Source organism: Callorhinchus milii, unplaced genomic scaffold, assembly GCF_018977255.1.
Source record: "Callorhinchus milii isolate IMCB2004 unplaced genomic scaffold, IMCB_Cmil_1.0 Scaffold13, whole genome shotgun sequence".
Lineage (NCBI taxonomy): Eukaryota > Metazoa > Chordata > Chondrichthyes > Chimaeriformes > Callorhinchidae > Callorhinchus > Callorhinchus milii.
Window position 1 is genome coordinate 5,636,653 of NW_024704754.1, and position 22,334 is coordinate 5,658,986.

At 43.1% G+C, this 22,334-nt stretch overlaps 1 protein-coding gene across 1 annotated transcript; it reads left to right on the plus strand.

Annotated features, from left to right (window-relative positions):
- The first annotated feature begins 470 nt into the window (after positions 1-470).
- Positions 471-22,024, plus strand: ube2d2 (ubiquitin-conjugating enzyme E2D 2 (UBC4/5 homolog, yeast)). The gene is made up of 7 exons (XM_042339860.1): positions 471-545; positions 13,871-13,934; positions 14,022-14,053; positions 14,151-14,228; positions 14,327-14,432; positions 19,076-19,169; positions 19,872-22,024. The coding sequence occupies exons 1-7, from the start codon at positions 522-524 to the stop codon at positions 19,915-19,917; spliced, it is 444 nt and encodes a 147-aa protein (XP_042195794.1). The 5' UTR covers positions 471-521; the 3' UTR covers positions 19,918-22,024.
- Positions 22,025-22,334: the final 310 nt, after the last annotated feature.

Genomic DNA, 22,334 nt, shown 5'->3' on the forward strand with positions numbered 1-22,334 from the left:
TTAGTTTATTATCCTTTTCTTCTCTCTCTCTCTCTCTGTCTGTCCCTTCCTTCGCACTCACTTTCACCCTCTCCTCACCGCCACTGGGGTGGAGAGCGAGACGCCGGCAAAGCCATCCATCAGCCAACCAACCAACCAACCAGCCGCCGCCTCTCTCTCTCTCTCTCTCTCCTCGCCCCTCGGCCTCTTTCTTCTCTCCTTCCCTCCTTCTTCTCCTCTTTGAAGCCCAGAGAGCCCGAGCGACCCGGGAGAAGCCACTGTTTTGCTGTTGGTGTTTTTGTTTTGTTTTTTTGGCGGTGGTGGGGGGGAGGGGGGGGGGGGAGAGGCGGGGAGAAGAAGAGAGAACAAAAAGATCCCTCCCCGGTTTAAAAAAAAAGAAAATATATAAATATAATCTCCTCCCTCCCTCCTCCTCCTCCTCCTTCCGCCGCCAGCATCATCATCACCGCCTCCTCCCCTCCTCCCCCTCCCCCCCCGGACTCACGTAACGGTCGATAGATACACACACACACACACACAACATGGCTCTCAAAAGAATCCACAAGGTAAGTCGCTGAAGGGCGGCGCCTCGCGCTTTCACTCCTTCCCCCTCTCTCCCCTTCCCTCGCTTTCTCTCTCTCTCTCTCTCTCTCTCTCTCCCCAGTAATCGAGGCCGGGGATTTGCGGCCTATCTTCCCCCCCCCCCTCTCTCTCTCTCTCTCTCTCAACCCCCCGCCATCTCTCTCCGTGTCGCCCCGGCCGCCATTTGGTGGCTATGGATGAAGGTGTGTGTGTGTGTGTGTGTGTGTGAGGGGATGTGGGGGGACTGTAGGCCTCGCTTCTCGCCTCTCCTCCCAATGTCGCCCCACCCTCTCTCCCACCCCCCGGGGGAAAGGCTCTGCTGTGGCTGTCTGCCCCCCCACCCCCACCCCCGGCTTGTGCTTGTGCTTGTGCTCGGGTTGGGGTTGGGTTGGTGGCAGGAAGTCGGCCCCGACTGGTAAAGGCCCCTCTCATGAGCTTCGGCTTCGCACTCTCCCAATTCCCCCCACACCCTCGGGGTGGGGAGCGCTTCGGTAAATTGAAAGCGAAACGGCTGCGATTCAAAGTGTCATAGCGGTGTCTGGAGCCCTTGACCTAGGCCAGAGGGCGAGGAACCTGCAGGTTCGGGAGCCTGGATTCTCCTCTCCCCCCTCACCCCCATCTACACCCTAACCCCCTTTCATGACCCCCCCCCCCCCCGCCGCCGCACACTCTTCACCCCCACACACACACACACAAATCCTCACCCACCCTGCCCTCACTCACATACCCACCCTGCCCTCACTCACATACCCACCCTGCCCTCACTCACATACCCACCCCACCCTGCCCTCACTCACATACCCACCCTGCCCTCACTCACATACCCGCCCTACCCTCACTCACATACCCACCCTGCCCTCACTCACATACCCACCCTGCCCTCACTCACATACCACCCTACCCTGCCCTCACTCACATACCCACCCTGCCCTCACTCACATACCCACCCTACCCTGCCCTCACTCACATACCCACCCCACCCTGCCCTCACTCACATACCCACCCTGCCCTCACTCACATACCCACCCCACCCTGCCCTCACTCACATACCCACCCTGCCCTCACTCACATACCCACCCACCCTGCCCTCACTCACATACCCCCTGCCCTCACTCACATACCCACCCTACCCTGCCCTCACTCACATACCCACCCTGCCCTCACTCACATACCCACCCTACCCTGCCCTCACTCACATACCCACCCTGCCCTCACTCACATACCCACCCTACCCTGCCCTCACTCACATACCCACCCTGCCCTCACTCACATACCCACCCTGCCCTCACTCACATACCCACCCACCCTGCCCTCACTCACATACCCACCCTGCCCTCACTCACATACCCGCCCTGCCCTCACTCACATACCTACCCTGCCCTCACTCACATACCCACCCTACCCTGCCCTCACTCACATACCCACCCTGCCCTCACTCACATACCCACCCTGCCTCACTCACATACCCACCCTGCCCTCACTCACATACCCACCCTACCCTGCCCTCACTCACATACCCACCCTGCCCTCACTCACATACCCACCCTACCCTGCCCTCACTCACATACCCACCCTGCCCTCACTCACATACCCACCCTGCCCTCACTCACATACCCACCCTGCCCTCACTCACATACCCACCCTGCCCTGCCCTCACTCACATACCCACCCTGCCTCACTCACATACCCACCCTGCCCTCACTCACATACCCCACTCCCCCTGCCCTCACTCACATACCCACCCTACCCTGCCCTCACTCACATACCCACCCTGCCCTCACTCACATACCCACCCTGCCCTCACTCACATACCCACCTGCCCTCACTCACATACCCACCCTGCCCTCACTCACATACCCACCCTGCCCTCACTCACATACCCACCCTGCCCTCACTCACATACCCACCCTACCCTCACTCACATACCCACCCTACCCTCACTCACATACCCACCCTGCCCTCACTCACATACCCACCCTACCCTGCCCTCACTCACATACCCACCCTACCCTGCCCTCACTCACATACCCACCCTGCCCTCACTCACATACCCACCCTGCCCTCACTCACATACCCACCCTGCCCTCACTCACATACCCACCCTGCCCTCACTCACATACCCACCCTGCCCTCACTCACATACCCACCCCTCCCTCACTCACATACCCACCCTGCCCTCACTCACATACCCACCCTGCCCTCACTCACATACCCACCCTGCCCTCACTCACATACCCACCCTGCCCTCACTCACATACCCACCCTGCCCTCACTCACATACCCACCCTGCCCTCACTCACATACCCACCCTGCCCTCACTCACATACCCCCCTGCCCTCACTCACATACCCCCCTGCCTCACTCACATACCCCCTGCCCTCACTCACATACCCACCCTGCCCTCACTCACATACCCACCCTGCCCTCACTCACATACCCACCCTGCCCTCACTCACATACCCACCCTGCCCTCACTCACATACCCACCCTGCCCTCACTCACATACCCACCCTGCCCTCACTCACATACCCACCTGCCCTCACTCACATACCCCCTGCCCTCACTCACATACCCACCCTGCCCTCACTCACATACCCGCCCTGCCCTCACTCACATACCCGCCCTGCCCTCACTCACATACCCGCCCTGCCCTCACTCACATACCCGCCCTGCCCTCACTCACATACCCGCCCTGCCCTCACTCACATACCTGCCCTCACTCACATACCAGCCCTGCCCTCACTCACATACCTGCCCTGCCCTCACTCACATACCCGCCCTGCCCTCACTCACATACCTGCCCTGCCCTCACGCGCCCACCCTGCCCTCACTCACATACCTGCCCTGCCCTCACGCGCCCACCCTGCCCTCACTCACATGCCCACCCTGCCCTGCCCTCACGCGCCCACCCTGCCCTCACTCACATACCCACCCTGCCCTCACGCGCCCACCCTGCCCTCACTCACATGCCCACCCTGCCCTCCTGCGCCCGCCCTGCCCTCACGCGCCCGCCCTGCCCTCACGCGCCCACCCACACGCGCCCGCTCTCCCGCAACTGCCCTCACGCACCCACCCTCCCCGCAGACACCCACCCGCATCCTTGCCTGCCCCACCTTGCACGCGTGCCCTCCCTCACCCACCCCACATTAGCGCCATCGGCCCTTCCCACACACAAACCCCCTTCCCCCATCCTTATCCTCACTCCTTCTCCTCCCCCAACGCAAACAGGTACCACATTCCCTCACCCCCTCCTCCCCCCCCATACAATGTTCAGCTCCCTTCACTCAAGTGCCTATTTTCACTCCCGGTTACTCCGGGATGAACGGTATCGTGGGAGGTTGCAAGTGAGCAAGAGGCCTCACAGATGGAATACACAAGGCCTATGGATGGTTTAATGCACCCACGAGCTGCCTTTCTTCCTGCCCCCCCACATCCCCCAACCCCTGGGTTACCTCAGATCTGTCAGTTTCACGAAGCTCAAATCGTTCAATAATCACCCAACATCTCAGCCTGGTGCCTGAATTTTAGATGTGATTTATGTCTGAAATGGAACCATCTTAGATTAATTTGGATAGGGTCATGGAAGAGAATAAAATAATGCTCCATTTGTATTTTGCAGTAAGGCTGATGGTAAAAGCCCTGTGATTTGAAGGCTAGGAGTGGTGAAACTTTTTTTAGCTTTTAGAAGAAAATGATAAAATATAGATTAGTGTGAAGTCAGCTTGTAACTTCCTTCCAGCATTATTAAGATAATGTATTTGGTTTATGAATTAACCAATAAATATGCAAATTGTTAAACAAGGCTACTAAAAATCAGCATATGACTTTAATTTTAATCTTAAAGTAGCTTCACTGTACATTTCTGAAATGTGCATATTTAGTGTATTTTATGTTATTTTTTGTTTTTTAAAGAAAAAAGAAATTTGGTTGTGAGTTACATTTCAGACTTGAGGTAAAATGGACAACAATTGTAGCATCTTGATTTCCCCCCACAATATCCTGTTCTGTATGATTAATTGAAAGTGACTTGCTTCATATTTTACACGTTAAGGAAAAAGTCACCAGGAAGTTGTTCTAGAGCTTGACAGTGGCTATAATTTGTTCCGGTGTTACAAATACTTTGTACTTTCTCTTCACTTGTGTGTAAATTTGAATGTAAGTGCCTCCATTTTGCAAGCACTCATCATTGAAACATATTCTGGGACGGACTCAAATTGGAAGCTATGGTCTTCAGATTTTATGGATTTTTTTTGCTGTAGGTGAATACCATTTACATTTGGTGTGTGGTGAGCCTTTGACTCCAAATGGTTCTGATGTAAAGTAATATTTTGTGTCGGTCCCGGCAGTCCACATCAGTCAATCCATTGAATCCTTGGAACTGCTTTGTACAACCTGTGTAATGTGTGCTTAAGACATTAGGCTTCAAGATTGAAAATTGAGTGCAGTGAATTTAGTGACTTTTAAACCTTCCAGATGTGCTCAAATCTAACTCAGTTTAAGCTGTAGTATTTCTTAAACCACACGTGGATTATAAAGCTAACACTGCTTCTGCAAGCCAGTTTATAGGTGAAAGAGACCATTTTGTCCTTGTGCAACACTTCTGCCACCCAAAAGCCTACTGGAATGTGCAAGTGGTAATTTTTTTAGTAAAGGTTCATACAGGCAAACTGATTTAATGAGCTTTTTAAAAAAAAAATCAAATTGGTGTGCTTCAAGTCACTTGATTTATTTTGACTTCTGTTGCAAAAGTGCTGTCGTAACATTAGCTTGAATAATGCTTTAAATGTTTTCTAAAATAATAATCCTTGCATTTGATATAGCGCTTTTCACGTTTTCTCGACATCTCAAAGCGTTTCGCAGAATAGACTGTAATGTGAATTGACCGTATATATGTGGGCAAAAATTACTCTGGTCTTTTAAAAAGTAACTTCCTATTAAATTTATTGCACCTCTGCTATGGACAATGTTATTTAATATGCTTATCGTATCCTATAAATTTTTTGTTTGATGTGGGTTACAGTATTCCAATCTGGATATGGAACTGCCCCCAGGGTTTAGATACCAGACTTTGACGTTAGAAGTTGCGTATGTAAGTGCCAAGTTGTGAAATTCCAGCTTCCTGTTACTATCCATGTTGTGAAATGAGGCTTCCTGGTACTATTTGTTGAATGTTTCTAGTTCTTCCTATTTAAAAAACATTTACTTAATGGAAAAAACATCCAAAATGTGGCTTGATGTTTCCTTTGGTATTTCATATTCAATGTCTGTGCAGAGGAAGTCAAAATAGCCAACTTCCAGATTGTCAGATTGCTATCTGCGTCACTTCCAGTGCGTTGCTCAAGTCAAAAGTAGTCATTTTGTCTTGCATGCCACCTGGTGATTTGATGTGTTTGTGGCGCCAGCCATCTTTCTGTGCACTTGTGCAGAGAATATAGCATTGATTGGCAATTGTACCCTGTTATAGAGCTAAGTAGAATTTCATGGACTCAATCACTACATTACGTCACTAGTGGGTTTCTGATTTTCGGGGTTTATTTTTAGCATTTTTTTTTGGAGTTCTAAATAAAATTGGGCTTTCCCTTGCCTGGAATAAGATTCAGAAGCTCCTGCATGAGAGTAAGGTAATGGGAGAGGCAGAGAAAGAGAGTAACACGTGCAGTTGGTTTCTCGACAGATAACAATTTATAGCGTTGGTGATGTTTTATCAGACTTTCAGTTAGAAACAAAAATTAGAAGTCCTAATTATAACAACAACAAATTGCATTTATATAGCCCCTTTCGGATTAGGGTGATGTTCCAATCCGCTGGACAGTCAAGGATTTGCCCCTGAGCTGGGGGTTGGAATCGAGCAGCGTGGGCAAGCTTCACTGCTGGTACAGTAGAATGAGGGAGGGTTAGTGGCCTTACGAGTAAAGCATTGATTCAACAACAACATTACGTTTGTATATTCAGTCATTTTTCCGCAGAAAGACTCTGTATGAAACCTACCTGCTTATGTTTCGCAATAGTGTTTCATACTTCCTCTATTGTAGTTAACTGCTGACCTGGTGAGGCCTTTTAAACAAATGTTTTGTCAAAAAGCATATTTGTTTAGTCCTAATTCAATCATGGTTCACACTCCCGATTCCTATCCGGTGAACCTATCAGAAAATGCATGTGCCTTAAATTTGTAATGATGATGTGGGGAAAAATAGCATTTGATTGATGTGAAATCTCTTATCTCTGTTCCTCTGATGTTTTTACTGCAATTGCTGCTTTGTCATTTTAAAGGATATGCTGTTGTCCTTGTCTGGCGATACTTTCTGGATTGATTAAAACATAGCACGTTTGTGGATTCAGTATGTAAGTTCATTAGTAAAAGTTGAAGGTATTTACAGCAAATACATGATTTTTAGATTAGGGATATTAAAAAGTGACTCAATCTAAAGTGATCCACTTGTTTCTAAATTGGTTAGTCATGGTGACATTGCGCTGCAGCAAGGGTTCTTTCGTAAGAGGAAGAATGAAACCTCTAGTGGGAGATGTGTGTAATGGCAGGTGTCACCTTATATATCCTCTGATTTCTAGTTGTGTTATATCCTCGTCCCCCAAGTCCTCTGCTCCACCCTCGGCGACCGTGCCTTCAGCCACTATGTCCTGAGGCTCTGGAACTGCCTTCTTCACTCACTTCACCTCGCTCCCTCCCTTCCTATTTTCAGGTCTCTGCTAAAGACCTTTCTTTTTGACCGTGCCTTTGGTCACCTTCCTCCCCCTCCCCCTGGCTCAGTCCCGAGATTCGTTACTGTGAAGTGCTCTGAGACGCTGTCCGGCATGGAGGGCGCTATATAAATCCATGCTGTTGTTGTGCTGCTTGGAATTAGAAATATTTTCTGGAAGAAGCTGGAGCCTCAGAGAGGGTCTTAAAATGCTCTTCCCCATTGGCATTGAGTAAAGGAATGTGATAGGCCTTTGCTAATAATAATCCTTGCATTTGATACAGATCCTTATCATGTTGTTGAGATGTCTCAAAGCGCTTCAAAGAATATACTGTAAAGTAAATTGACTGTATATTTGTGGGCAAAACGTAGCAGACAATTGCGCACAGCAATGTCCCACAAACAGTCGTGGATTGAGTGACAGTTATTTTTTGAAAGGATTATTGCCCCAGAAAGTGATCTGCCAATTAATCAATCAATCATTCAGTTGATGCCTGATTATTAAGGTTCCTTTTGCTGTATATCAAGCATTGAAGTGCTTTGAGATGTCTCAAAGACGTGATAAGGTACTTTATCAAATGTAAGTATTATTGAAAAAATGCACTTGTGTTGTATCACTGATCTATATGGAGAGAAATGCATATTTCAGTAACTATTACACAATGCTAAACTTCTTTGAATAGTTGTCAGATCAGTCATCATCACTTTTGGCCTAAAAGACTGGGCCAGGAGTTTGAAAATCTAAATCTGTTTCAAACAAATGCTGTATATTAATATCGTTGATGCCAATTGGGATCTATCCTAATACCATATTGATTTTTGGTTCTTCAGTGCTATCCATGGAATTACAGCTTTTTTTAAAGCACTAGATTCTTAGTTAAATAATATATGGATGTGAAGGCACCATACAGGCCAGCACAAGTGGGAAACGGCTTCAGTGGGCTGAACAAGTGCTTCAGCTACTCAGCCCACTACCGCTGAGCAAATATTTATATTCCCATCAGTTGGTGTGCCTGCCAGGAATGGTGCATGTGCCAATAATGACGGACAGACCACAGTTGCAGCTGGCTGTCAATTGGCAAATAGGATTTGAATGACTAAGAGATTGTGAATGAAAAGGAAAGATCGAGTGCCTGAAGCCCATCATGAAGCCTATCTACAGCCTGTTTGTCCAGAAGATGCTGGAAATGTCCAGAATAATGCTGGGATTCTGCAAAGACCAAGTGCTTTTTTTTATATAGATACATATATATAAAATTTAAAAATGTTTTTTGTGCGAAAAGGTTTTCATTTCAACTGACAATGTGCACACAGTACAATGGACTCTCTAAAATAATCTTGTTAGGTACATAGTGGATTGTACTATTCCTGTTTGGTTCCCAAATGCCTTGTCTGTTGGAACTAGTGGTGTAATAAGTGTGAGCAGAAATTTAGGATTTGCTTATTTTTGCTCAAAGTCATGGCTTGAATAGTGCACAACAAATTGAAGCTTGAGTGATGTAATCTGTAGTACTATCCGAGTAAGTGCAGATGTTACTCATCACATTCATGAAAATCTTTTGTCAGGCTAGTAATTTTCCTTTGGATCAAAACTTTATTAAACTTGTGCTTCATTATGGTGAAAGGCCCTATACTAAATGCAAGAGTTAAGATTCTAAATATGTGGGGTTTTTTCAATTTCCTTTTTTGAATAACTTAGCTTGACCACCCGATTCCTTTTTTAAAATATTTCCCTATAGGTATTTAATAAATACACTTTTCCCTCAAAAAATAGTCAATTCATTTTACATGATATTCTGTGGAGCGCTTTGAGGTGTCTCAACAGCATGATAAGGCGCAATATCAAACACAAAGATTATTCTTCTTATTATAAATTCCCAGGAAAGATATTTGTCTCTGTGTTTCTATAATGAAACCAAGATGAAGCTGGTTAATACATTCTATAATGGCAAATGTCCAATTCCTTATATTCTGCAGTGGGAATGAAACCGATAGTGTAAACTCAGTCTGTGATCTTATCAGAAATTATACTTGAAATCTGTTAAAGATCACCTGACCAGACGTGCTCGTCAGTTATGGCAAGCAAATTATTTAGACTGTCGAGATGTCTATGGTAATCTGTTCTATGGGACTCATTTCTTGCTGTATTTCACTAAATTTACAGTGACTGCTGTACCCAAATTTTAGTGCATAGAGTGCATTTATACTACTTAAATTAAAGTTTACAGTTATTGCTGCATATCAAAGTTTACCTATGATAGTTCCACTATAGAAGAATTTGTCATCACTTCTCGTGAAATTGGCTGCATTCAAATTTGAGTTCCATCTCTTTGGATTAGATTTTGGGTGGATTATGTGATGGAAAGCCATCAGATGCTACGCATCCAGGGTGGGATTTCCCTGTTTTGAAAGGTAAAAATCTCACCACATGGTGCAGCTTGTGAGTAATATTCGAAAGCAATATAGAAAAGATGGAAGTCAGTAAGCCGAAGAATTGGACAAAAGGATCTGAAAGATGGGTTTGTTAATCTGTGGTAATTTTGGAGGGATTTATCCTGATTTATCCCAATTTGGGGATCATCATGGAGGGGTAGAAAGACAAAATAGATTTGTTTTTAAGATCTGCTTTACACTCAACTGATGTGCAGAGGTTCTGCAATATTATTTCATAGTGGTTTGATTCTTCTGTTTTACTACGTAACTTTCCTCCTCTTCCCTATCCCTCTTGCTTTCATGACACCCTTTAGGGGGGAAAAAAGAAACTTAGGCTAAAATATACCCCATGTTGTGACTGAGAATGAAAGTATTACAGTATTATGCTGTAAAATAGTTTAATTTGTGAAATAATTGCCCTAAGTTTATTATTCAGTGTAGTTAACTAGCTTCCCATCCCCCAGAGGATCGAATTCAAGATCCTCATCCTCACCTACAAGGCCATTCACGGCCTCGCTCCCTCCTACCTCTCCGATCTACTATCCCCCTACTTACCTGCCCGTACCCTCCGTTCGTCCGGCTCCGGTCTGCTCCACATCCCCCGTCCCAACCGCCCTACCATTGGTGGCCGGGCCTTCAGCATCTCAGCCCCAAGGCTCTGGAACTCCATCCCCCAGTGCCTTCGCCGCTTCCTCCCTTTCCTCCATCAAGGCCGGTCTCAAGACCTTTCTCTTTGACCTTCAGCTCCCCTCTCGACTCTCTACCCCCTCCTCGCTCCCTCCCTTCCCTCCCCTCACCCTGACCATCTCCCCCCTGCTCGGGTCCTGACCCAACTGTCCAGCGCCTTGGGACGTCCTCCCGACGTGAAAAGCGCTCTCTGAATGGAATCTTGTTGTTGTTAATTGATTTTGACATCAAGCACTGTAATATATAGTGACATCATGCACTGTAGTATACCTGCTTATACATATTCTTTTTATGTACTAACTTTTAAAAGTGAAACTGCATGATATAGGAACTGGGTAGTGCTGTGGTTGATGCTGTCTTTCACGTTTAGATCCCAAGTTTGAATTCTTTCCAGAAAGACTTCTTCCTTTGTTGACTCTAAGAGTCCCACTTAACATGAGCTGGATTGTACACCATCTTAATACGGTGGGTAAAAATTCATGACTCAAATCTGTCCACGCTCCGCATAGAGCTTCCCCACAAACCGGAATGTTGCAGGCTTGAGACTTGGTCAGGGCAGAGTTAACTGATCTCTGCAAAGCCAACAATCAGCTCTACCGTTGAGGCCTCGGGAAGGGGGAAATGTGTGGGTGCGTAAAAGAGGAAACAAAACTGCATGATTCATCGTCTTACTCCGGTTCCAAGAGTGATTTGGAGTGACTGCTGTGTGGTATGTTTACTCATTGACCTTTTACCTTTGGGATCCAAGTTGGATGAAATTATGATTTTATTTGAGTGCTTATATAAATTCTTTGCTGTTCACATGATATCTATTGAAAATGGATGTGACATGTTTGGTATTGGTCGCCGTAATTTTGATTTGAATTATTATATTTGCGCTTGTTTTCCTCTACTGTTCCTGGGATAATGGTTATGTAGCACAAGCCTAAGTTTGTATCTTGCTTTACACCCGAAGGGTACTGCTGCTTGATTCATAAACTTGGAATTTTGGACTAGGAAATCCCATCAAATTATGATGACTCACTAGATGCAGTCTATAGATCTTGTAGATTATTTGAATTGCCTACTTGGTAGATTTTAGTGGGGAGGTGAATATACAGATATTCCACTGGCTGCTTTTGTATATCTCATAGCTAGTCTCATAATAGTCCTAGAATGTTTTTAGTAATTACAGTTGTGATCAGGATCAACAATGAATTCCATTTTTGGTGAGATTGAAAAGTTGCTGGAAGGTATTGATACTAGTCTTATCAGGACTACTACAGTTGGCCTCATTACCCAGTCTATGGGACAAATTGGCCAAGCTCTAAATCTGACTCCTATTTGAATGCATACTGGTTGAGAGCTGGATCAAACTTAACTGTTGTCTAGGAGTATTAATAATAATAATAATAATAATAATCCTTGCATTTGATATAGCGCTTTTCACGTCGGGAGGACGTCCCAAAGCGCTTCACAGAACACACTGTAAAGTGAATTGACTGTATATTTGTGGGCGAACGCGGCAGCCAATTGCGCACAGCAATGTCCCACAAACAGTCGTAGATTGAAAATGACCAATTTATTAGTTTTTTTGGTTTTTTCGAGGGATTATTATTAAGCTCTATATTGTTACCAAAGGGTGAAGAATGCCTGTGGATGAGTACTCTAGCCTGAATTAGCACCTCGGTGGGCTTAAATTCCAGTTGACTTTATGCGTAGTGCCTAGAAGTAACGTGGAAATGCACTGCTGGAACTGTATTCCTCTATGTGAATATCTCCTTGCAGCAATCTCACAAAAATCCCTGCCATGAGTTGTCATAAAAATTATGCTGAGTTCTTAAACTTCTTCCCTCAGCAGAATATTATCCTTCAATTTAGCACCTGCAGTTACAAGCACCCAGAGTAATTTGTTTGTGATGGCTATTTTGTCTCTTGCTCTTAGGACGTCTTCCCTACGTGAAAGTACCTCTATAGATTAGCCTTGCATTTTGCTTTGGTTTAAGAGTACATAACAGTTCTTAACATTAGAATTTTGTGAAATGAAAATGGACACGAGGCTAACGCATCAGATCCTGTGAGCCGGATTTCTACTGATGTGCTATCATAGTTGCTTTGTGTGTAAGGTAGTCTGTTGATTCTGTGCTTAATCCTTTTGGTATGTTAGAACCACAATCTATTCAGGGCTGAATTGTAATTGTAGGAATACAATACAGACATTTTAATTGATGAAGCAAGGAAACAGACCAGGAAAAAAATAAGTGAAAAATAGATAGTCAGATACTTTCTTAGTGACTGATTGAGGGGATAATGGTGATTCCTGATGCAATAACACAACATCCTAATGGAGCTGTAGGAGTTTCTCCTTCTAGAAAAAAATTAGACTTATCAACACTTAATTTCCTTATTTGTAAGATAGTGCAGCCACTATTTGGTTGATTCTTCCAGCTGGAGTGTATAGATTATTAGGCAGTTGCCAATCAAGTTAATGCAAGGTTTGATTCTGTCTATTTTGTATTCAGGGGTTGATGATTTGATGTTAGTTGTATGTAGTTTGGCATTGTTTATCTCTGACATTTTGCCTAAAATGATCTGGGAATCCTATAGCTAGTAAAGTTTTTCCTTTCAGGAGTAGAATTGACAACACATGTCAGAGATGAAGTATTCCAGCTTGTGCCAACTGGTTTTCCCCAAACAATCTTTTCTGTTAGAACTCCAATTTAGAGGTGGAGTTGCTGGTTCACTTTTGCACTTGGATTAGCTGTGGTACTATTTCTATGCAGTTATTAAAGGGTACTATTTCTATGTAGTTATTAAATTGTACTGTATTCTATAATTCATATGTGATAGTTGATATTGGGAAATGCAAAAACTGCTTGTCTTGGTAGTGAATGGCCAGGATTAGTGAGGACCAACTCTCCATTCCTAGACTGTTGAATTAGTAGATCTCATTTGCTCTTGCTGATCCTTGATCTTGAGAGGGAGAGAGAAAATTGGCCATGGTTTTCTTTTTTTTTCAGAGACAGCATGTTTTCAAAGGGACCTTACCAGTGTAGTTGCTCAGTATGTTGTGATGCAATATCAGCGACTTGCAAAAAAAAACTGTTTGGGCAAAATAATAGATTTTGAATATTTGCATGAATCTAATCATTGTGCGCACTAATCCAATTCATGTGTGTCCCTGCCTGCTGCTAATGCACCTGAGGTAGGCCTTGTGTGTTTTGAATTTGCTACCTCAGTTGATCTCCTAGGACTATTAAAAGTAACCATCCTGACCTTCAGTGAAATTCATCTGGCATTAATGGCTTATACCTTTGTTGCTTAAATGCTCTGGGCCCTGGAGTATACATAAATCAATATGACTTTAAATCAGTAATTGTGATGAGATGAATATAATAAATCCTGAATTTGAACCGTTCGCATTGGGAGGGTCTCTCAAACCACTTCACAGGATTTGCTGTCAAGTGTAGTGATGAGATTGTTTGCAAACTTAAGCATTTTTTCTCATTTCTTAGGAGTTGAATGACTTGGCCCGTGATCCACCAGCACAGTGTTCAGCAGGTCCAGTTGGTGATGATAGTAAGTGTTTTTCAAAGTGTTTTAGTTTGTCTTTCACTCTCAAGGCCTCCGTCTTTTACTAATGATTTTTCTTGTTATAATCTGCAGTGTTCCACTGGCAAGCCACAATAATGGGACCGGTAAGTTTGAAATGATTATTGTTGAATAAAGAGTGAATGTTTCCTGGGAATGCTCTGGATTTATTATGAAGACAACTATTCTGTTTTGCTTCCACAGAATGACAGTCCCTATCAGGGTGGTGTATTTTTCCTGACCATTCACTTCCCTACAGATTACCCCTTTAAACCACCTAAGGCAAGTACACTTGTTTGGTTGTGTTATGTACTTGATAATTTGATTTGTTTTTGTTTTTTAAATCTTGTTTGATATTTTAATTGTTCCTGTCTCTTCAGGTTGCATTTACAACAAGAATCTATCATCCAAATATAAACAGTAATGGCAGCATTTGTCTTGATATTCTACGGTCACAGTGGTCTCCAGCATTAACTATTTCAAAAGGTATTTGAATTTTTTTTTGCTGTGTGTGGTTTGACAACTTGCGCTTAAACCTACTCAAATTCATTTCAGTTAAAGCTAGCCGCAGAAAGTATCAGTTATTAGCTGGGCCAAAAGAAAAGTGCGGCTGCAGTTTTTCCAGCGGAGTCCGCTGTAAACACCGGCCTCCGCTACAAACCCACTAAAACAAAAGGAAGGTTTCTGACCACAGACATCTCGACTGTTTACCCAATATTACTGTAGTGGTGTGGCGCAAGTGGGTAATGGGTATTGCTCCACTCAGAAGCTCCGCTATTGACATTGTTTGTGTGTGCATCTCTCTTTATGTGCTTGTGAGTTTCTCTGTGAGTGTATCTCTCTCCTTTGTATTTGTGTGATGTCTGTCGGTCTCTTTCGCTCCGTGTTTGAGTGTGTTTCTCTTCTGTGTGTGTGTGTGTCTCTATGCAAGTATATCTTGCCTGTGTCTCTCCTCTATGTATGTGTTAGTGTGAGTGCGTGAGTGTTTCTTCTATGTGCATGTTTGGGTGTCTCTGTGAATGTATGTCTCTCCTCTGTCTATTTGTGTCTCTGAGTGTGTGTCCCATCTCCCACCCCAATGGGCCACCCAGTTTTTGTTAAAGAAGAAATCAATCTTTTTTTTGCAACAATCTAATATGTGTTCTCTCCTCATTTAGTTTTTAATCAATAAAGTGGAAAAATGTAGGTTGGCAGTAAAATGTGTCTCAATAGCACCAACCAACCCCTTGCAATGTTCTGCAAAATGTGTCCAAACCGCCCGCCCCCCCCCACCGCATTGCCACCACGGCCTTCGGCAAACTTTCTCACAATTTTGGCAAGTATTGCCGCATTTTTCTATTGGCCCAGGTTATCAATTGGGCGTATGGATCTCCTGTTCAGGATATGATTAATTAAGTTACCTGTCTGTGATGGTGTAAGTAACATTGTCATGTCACATTGTACTTGTGATTATTGTGACAAATGAGCGATTCTGTTAGCATCAGGTTCAACATTTACGTGGCAAAAATATGAACACAGTTTAAAGTAAACTCACATTTTAATTCTAAGTTGCTGGCCAAAATAATCTTGACAGTCTGCCTCCAATTCATACTTAAGTTCTAAGATACAGTAATGTAAAGTCCATATTTGTTAATCTTTAGACCTGTCATTCAACTATGAGACAGGCTGAATTGGAATGAACATATGTAATCAATCAATGTAGAATAAGTGCTCTTGACTGAACGCACCGATTCTGCTGATTTGTGAGGTAAATTATGAGCTGAACATAAAAGGAAGGGGTGCATACTAAAATTTAGGCAAAATCATCAGGTCCTAAGTTGCAGTTTTTGATCATTAAATTGCCCACAAAATATACAGTCAATTTGTTTACAGTATATTCTGTGAAGTGCTTTGAACTGCCTCAACAAACTGATAAGTCACAGAATATTATTAAACTCAGTGCTCTAAAATACCAATATTGAATTTTTTTGAGCTCCCTATGTTGAAGTAAATTCTGATTCAAAGAGGCACGTATTATGGAGCAGGAGGAGCTCCATGAAGAACTTTCTCTTCTGGTTGTTCATGTACCAGCATAGAATCTGTTGGAGGAGGAAGATTAGGCATCTGCTGTTCTCAGTACTTTGTTTTGCTGTGTGATTCATACCATCTTAAACAATCTCATTCTTCCCCTAAATCAGGGTGGTCCAAATTTTGGCTGCCGTGGGCCGGATTCCCCATTTGTGAAAGGTCCGCAGGTCACGTTAGCAATATCTTGTGTTTTCATTCCAGACAAATAACAATATTTACACCGCACTTTTTTCATGGGCGGGACTCCAGGAATGGAACTCCAGAGAGCGCGGCAAAATGATGATGGTGGGACAGGTGGGGTGGGGGACACATGAAGCAAGCAGGTGTTTACTCTGCAAAGGGAACAGCCGGGTTGGGAGGTGTCAGAAGTAGGGAGTGGATGGGAGTGTAGAATGAAGGATATGGAGAAGTTTTTCACTGAAAGAGGGAGCTGATCGTCTGCCCTGAGAGTGCACTGTGAAACGCTGCCATCAGTTCTCCCTCTCTGCTGTCTCTTTTTGTTTCTGTCTCTTCCCCCTCTCATGCTCTCTCAATAATTCTCCTCTCTCTATACCCCCTCTCGTACACACTCTCTCACCCCCCCTCTCAAACCCTCCACACTTTCCTCACACTCCCTCTCTCTCACGCGCGCACACGCACACTCTCGATCGTCTGTCACACTCCTTCCATCTCTGTTTCTTTCTCTCCCCCTCTCTTTTACATTCTCTCCCCCTCTCTTTTACATTCTCTCTCTCTCAATCTCCCCCTTTTTCTCTTTGCCCCTCTATCTCTCTCACACACACACCCTCTTTCTCTCTCCCCTCTGAATTACTGTCTTCCCCCTCTCACGTGGTGGATAAGGAGACGCCCTTGTTTTCCTGACAGACTGCTGCAAAGGCCAGTATTATTTTCAGTCTTAGCACCGCGTCCTCCCAGCCACTGACTCCTGCTGCTGCCATGGGAGAACGTTCACCAGGGAAGGAGGGTGCAAAAGTTGGGATTGTTGTAAATGCTCTTGGGCCAGATAAAATCATCCGCCGGGCTGGATTTGGGCCACACTGCGCTAAATTAATGTTTTGCTTTACACGTTAAGACTATATGGCAAGGTTATGCAACTGCTGACTGATATTTCTAAATGTCTTCAATACCCAATGCAGTAGCCAAGTTATTTAGGCATTGGTACACCATAAGTGTGCTTTGATGGCTTAGTTACTTAGGGCTCAGCTCCAAAGGAGTATCCCTGGTGTTGTGGCTGACAGATCAAAGCATTTTGATGTAAGGTTAAACAAAGTGCTTATAATTCCAATATTTCAAAAATCGTCACTGCTCACGTCAATTGAACTGACATTGATTGTGTAAAATATGGGTAACAAGATGGATGAAAAATATTATTGCATGCTTCTTGTTCAAACTCACTCTGAAGGATTTGAGTTCTGTTGATATAAAGGAATTGTGGAATTACTCCCATTTTTTTCCTGTAAATCATTGGAGTTTGGGATTATTTTTATTCCCAGTTTTGCTCCTGTGAACATTACATCTTGTTTTAATAAAGGGGAGAGAGAGAGAGAATCGTGTCTGCTTAGAAGTCGTATTGCATTAAAATTTTCCTGGTCGTGTCTGCGTCTTTCGATGTCTGCATCCTCACTCATGAGGAACGCTGGCATGGTGAGGCATCTTAGCATTCTTATTGTGCAACGTTATGGAATGCTGGACTGTGGCTTTGCAGTTCTCCACGTGGAGTGTATATTCTCTTTCCTCTTAGGGGGAAATGTTGAACAGAGTGCTCCTTCGGAGGATCACTAGCCCTGGAAGTGCTCTGGCTGCTTGGTGTCTGCTTACAGAGCAGGCTTGGTGGAGGCTTGACTCCCTCAAGGATGATGAGTTTGAGACTTTGGTCTTAAGTTGTGTTTCAAATGAACTGCTGTTCTTGGATGCAAATCATTCCTCGGAAAGACGGTGTTCCAACCATAAAAATGAAGGCTGCTAAGGGCCTGGGTGGTTTAGTGGGTTGAAATTTACCTTTTGAAAAACACTTTCATTGGGGATTTGTTCCCAGGCATTCTGACTGGTAAATTGATCTCTCCACCCTGCAAAGTTAATAAACTCTTTTTGAATTGTCTTCCTCCCATCTCCACGATAGGTAACAAAGGAATTTTTGCCTACTGCCCATTATTAAGAACCATGCTTTTACTTAACTTGTGTGTATTGCGGGTTCTGAATTAAATTTTCTTCATTGTGAGATCTGCACTGTGTTGAGAAGCTTCAGTGTATAATTGCCTTTGAGCACTTTGATATGAATGTTTTCTTTCTCTTGAATGTGCTTTCATTTCCTTCCACTAGGTGACTGTAAATCGAGTAGATTTCTAATTATCTTAAAACAGTTCTGATTGCTTTGTTTGATTTTTTGATAGGAGTATTTTAAAATCTATTCTGCGTGAAGTGGAGCCTACATATCTCTGTGATTTAAAGTATTGCTTTTAACCTGAATCTAAGTGTGTTGCAAATAGTGCATATATTACTCCCAATGTGTTTTGTCTGAAGTTTGGGAGTACCATGGAGAATTTAGGAATGATTGTCTATTAGTTATCAGGAATAGTTCTCTTCATTATTTTGAAAGGCAGTCATACATCTTTTTTGAAACCTATTTGATGCAATTGGTATTCACTTGCTTTTACAAGTTTTCCTTTACAGAATTACAGTTGCTGATGTAATACACATTAACAAGACATTTTTTTCTTTCTAGTATGACCTGTATAATATATATTATACAGAGGCATTGATGAACCTTTTTAAAAAAATTGTTGAAATCTTAAAAATTTACTGAAGCCTTACATTTTGGATAACTGATTGATGGAGAGCTTTTTTTTTCAAAAGTTAAAAATTTAACATTTTAGCGTTTCTGCTTTTGTGCTTTTTTTAAAGTGTGATCCAGGTTTTGCAATTAAATTTGGTGCTCGTTTCTCAAATCAAATTGAGTAGTTTTTGTACTGGATTTTATTTAATTAGTCATTGTTATTGTCAGAGCAACCTGGTGGGGAATTTACACATTGCATAGGATTTAAAATCTTTTTTTCCCTTTTCAGTTCTTTTGTCCATCTGTTCACTGTTATGTGATCCAAATCCAGATGATCCCTTAGTGCCCGAGATTGCACGTATCTACAAAACAGATAGAGAAAAGTGAGTATTTCCTGAATAAAAGTGGCTAAACCCAATAACTTTCAAGGGAAACTGCAGCCTTATCAACTGAATATAGGAGGCGGGGAGGTGGAGGGAGAGGAAGAGATTAACATTGCACAGAATTCAGAATTTGCACATAAAGGAATCACACTCTTTGGTTAACATGTTTGTCAAGTTTCTTGAAACTAAATTTAATCACAAACTTGGTATCCAATGCTCCCTTTAAATTGGGCAATTCCAACTTTGTGAATCCGAACAGCATTTTTTGTTCTATAAAAAGTGCAAACTTAGCTCAAACCACTAACGCGTCCTGTAGCTTAGTGGTTAGACCACTTGCCTCGCAAGCCAGAGGATCTGGGTTTGATTCCTGGACAGGAAAAAACAATGGGTAAGCTTCCTTACTCCACACACCTACCTCTGTTTACCTAGCATTAAGTAAGAACCTGCTTAATAGTTGATTGGCAGATCGTTTTCTGGGGGTAATAATACCTTTAAAAAATAATACTTTGGTCACTCAATCCATTTCTGTTTGTGGGACACCTCTGCACAATTCACGGTTGCGTTTCGCCCACAAAATATACAGTCAATTAACTTTACAGTATACTCTGAAGTGCTTTGAGATGTCTCGAAGATGTGATAAGGCGCTATATCAAATGCAAGTAATATTATTATAAAATAACATCTGACTATTTCTTTTCCCAGGTACAACAGAATAGCTCGGGAATGGACTCAGAAGTATGCAATGTGATTACATTAAATATGTTGACGAACCTCTTAAATACAGCTGGGGGAACTTTCAAAACAAATTTCTTTTGTTTCCATTTGACTGCTTTCTTTGAGCCCACGCCTCTTTCCCCTGTGCACATGTTCACCTGATCCAGCAGGGCTGCGTTGTTTTGTGTACATATTTGGAACAGCTGATTGATAGAGAAATGCCCCCTTTTCAAATTGTTTGAAATTCTGACTGCTTACAAAGAGTGTTTAATGTCCAGTTCTTCAGTCATAACTTTTTGTGAGACTAAAAGCATTCCTAGTCCTAGTCAACCAGATTGTTGGAAATTCAGGGTTTTCAAGTGCTTCCAGGGATGGGGGAACTTTTTTTTCCTTTTATATAAAAAAATGTATTGTTGGTGGAATCCTTTTAAACTCATAATGGTTATGAATAGAATGAAGAACTTGAATCTGTTTAGCGTGTTGCAGTTTTTATGCTGAAGAATACAAATCTACATTCTAGTTTAATGTTGGGACAAAGTTGAAAACACACTCGGGGTCCTATGAAATTAGACAGTCCGTTCAGCTCATCTCCCTCACAGTTAAATGGATTGGAGCTATTAGACCACCATTCAGTTTTCCGATGCCTTTGGGTTGATATTTGGCTTACAGTGAATGAATAGCTAATAGCTCTAATTATTTTTTGTTTTTGTTAACTAATCTTAGAAGCCTCAACTGGATGTAAGGGTAAAAATTCATACGACAGAAAACTTATGTATATTTAATGACCCAAAGGCTCCCCTGGAGCTTGTATGTTCGAAATGATTAATCTGTGTAATAAATTGATTACTAAAGTCATTAAGCATTTCTCTGAGCAGGGTAATGTAAACGGATAATTAAACTCTGCTGCCTTCAGTGACCAGTCTTTCAAACAATGGCCGTGCTTAAGTCAAAGAGATGAGAACAGGGCAGCTGAAATCTTGTAACCTAGAAAATACTTTTTATGGTAATAAAAAAAATCTATTTACAGTGGCTAATTTGCTGGAAACACCATATTTGAAAGCCACAGTAATTTCATGGTAGCTATTGTATCTTTATTGTTGAGAGTTGCCATCATAACTATTTACGGATTAATATTGGGTGGGCATTTGTCAGGATCGCCAATATGGGCCACTTGGAACTCTTTCACTATACTTTGTGGTTGGACTTATACAATCTGGAGAATTGCATTGGATATAAATGGTCATTGGCTTGACTAAAATTTATTTTGCAGATCTTATCGCAGGAAAAATGCATAATTGCACCAGTCATTTTTTTTTTTGGGGGGGGGGGCGGGGGGTGGGAGTGGGGGGCTGTGTATTAAATATGTGGTCTGGTTGTATAACATGTGCACCTCGCGTGTATCTGGGGAATTCTACCATATATCTTATACCCTGGATGCTCACTATGATTCATTAGTCATGCTGTAGCTGTGGTTTGTTGAAGTGGCTGTCCTTCCAGATAAAGCACCCATCTGAATTATTTTGCAAATTGTATTTCTTTCACTGTCCTTAATCCTTAAAGGAGCTGATCACTCTGGTTTATGGGGATGAGTACTTCAAACTTTCCCTCTTCTCCATCCCAAACAAAATCTATTTTCCTCCCAATTTACAGTTTTTGCAAGTCTTAAGCCACATGTGCATGGAGACTTGCCACATCTCTTATGACTGGAGTCTCAGTCAGGTGATTATCTGACTGAGACCTCCCCACCCCCCGCTCTCTGGCTAGCTTGACAGAAACTTGGCATCTTCAGTGATCCTGGTACTTCACGGCCTCCTATCAGCTGTACAAATGCTCTGATTGGCATCACCGTGCTTTGTATTCAAGTGCCAGGATTGGTGTTCTAGAAGAAAGGATGATGGTTGCTCTCCAGAGAGAGAGTAGAGGTGCCTTTGGTAGTAGCCAGAGAGAAGCCCATCCAGATGCATCTTCTGGTCAAGACCTGGTGGATTTATGCAAGCTGCTTTTGGACACGCAGCACAAACTCCATGTAGAATGTTTCTAACTGGCTTTGTGAAGGGGATTGTTTACTTTGAAAGTACTTCTACCAATGCCTCTTGAGTGAAATTCCCCTTTAAGTGAATAAAACTAGATGTCTTGAAAAATGTGGACTTCTACTGAGTTGTGCATCATGATTACATCAATAGATTTGGTCTGATAATGAGGTATTGATCCTATGTAGCGAGATGAAATCAACTGATTCTAAATTCTCATGTCTGTAGACAAATGCTGATAATCTCTCCCCACTCTGGGAATGTGGGAGGTTTGCGTTTTTTTTAAAGAAAATACATTTAATAAATTGAAGGTAGCTTGTGGGTGAGACTGCAGGTTACTTTTGCACACATTGCTATTTGAGTATTGCCATCAAAGTTGAAAAACTATTAAAGAAATATGGTTGGATTTTAACATAATTTT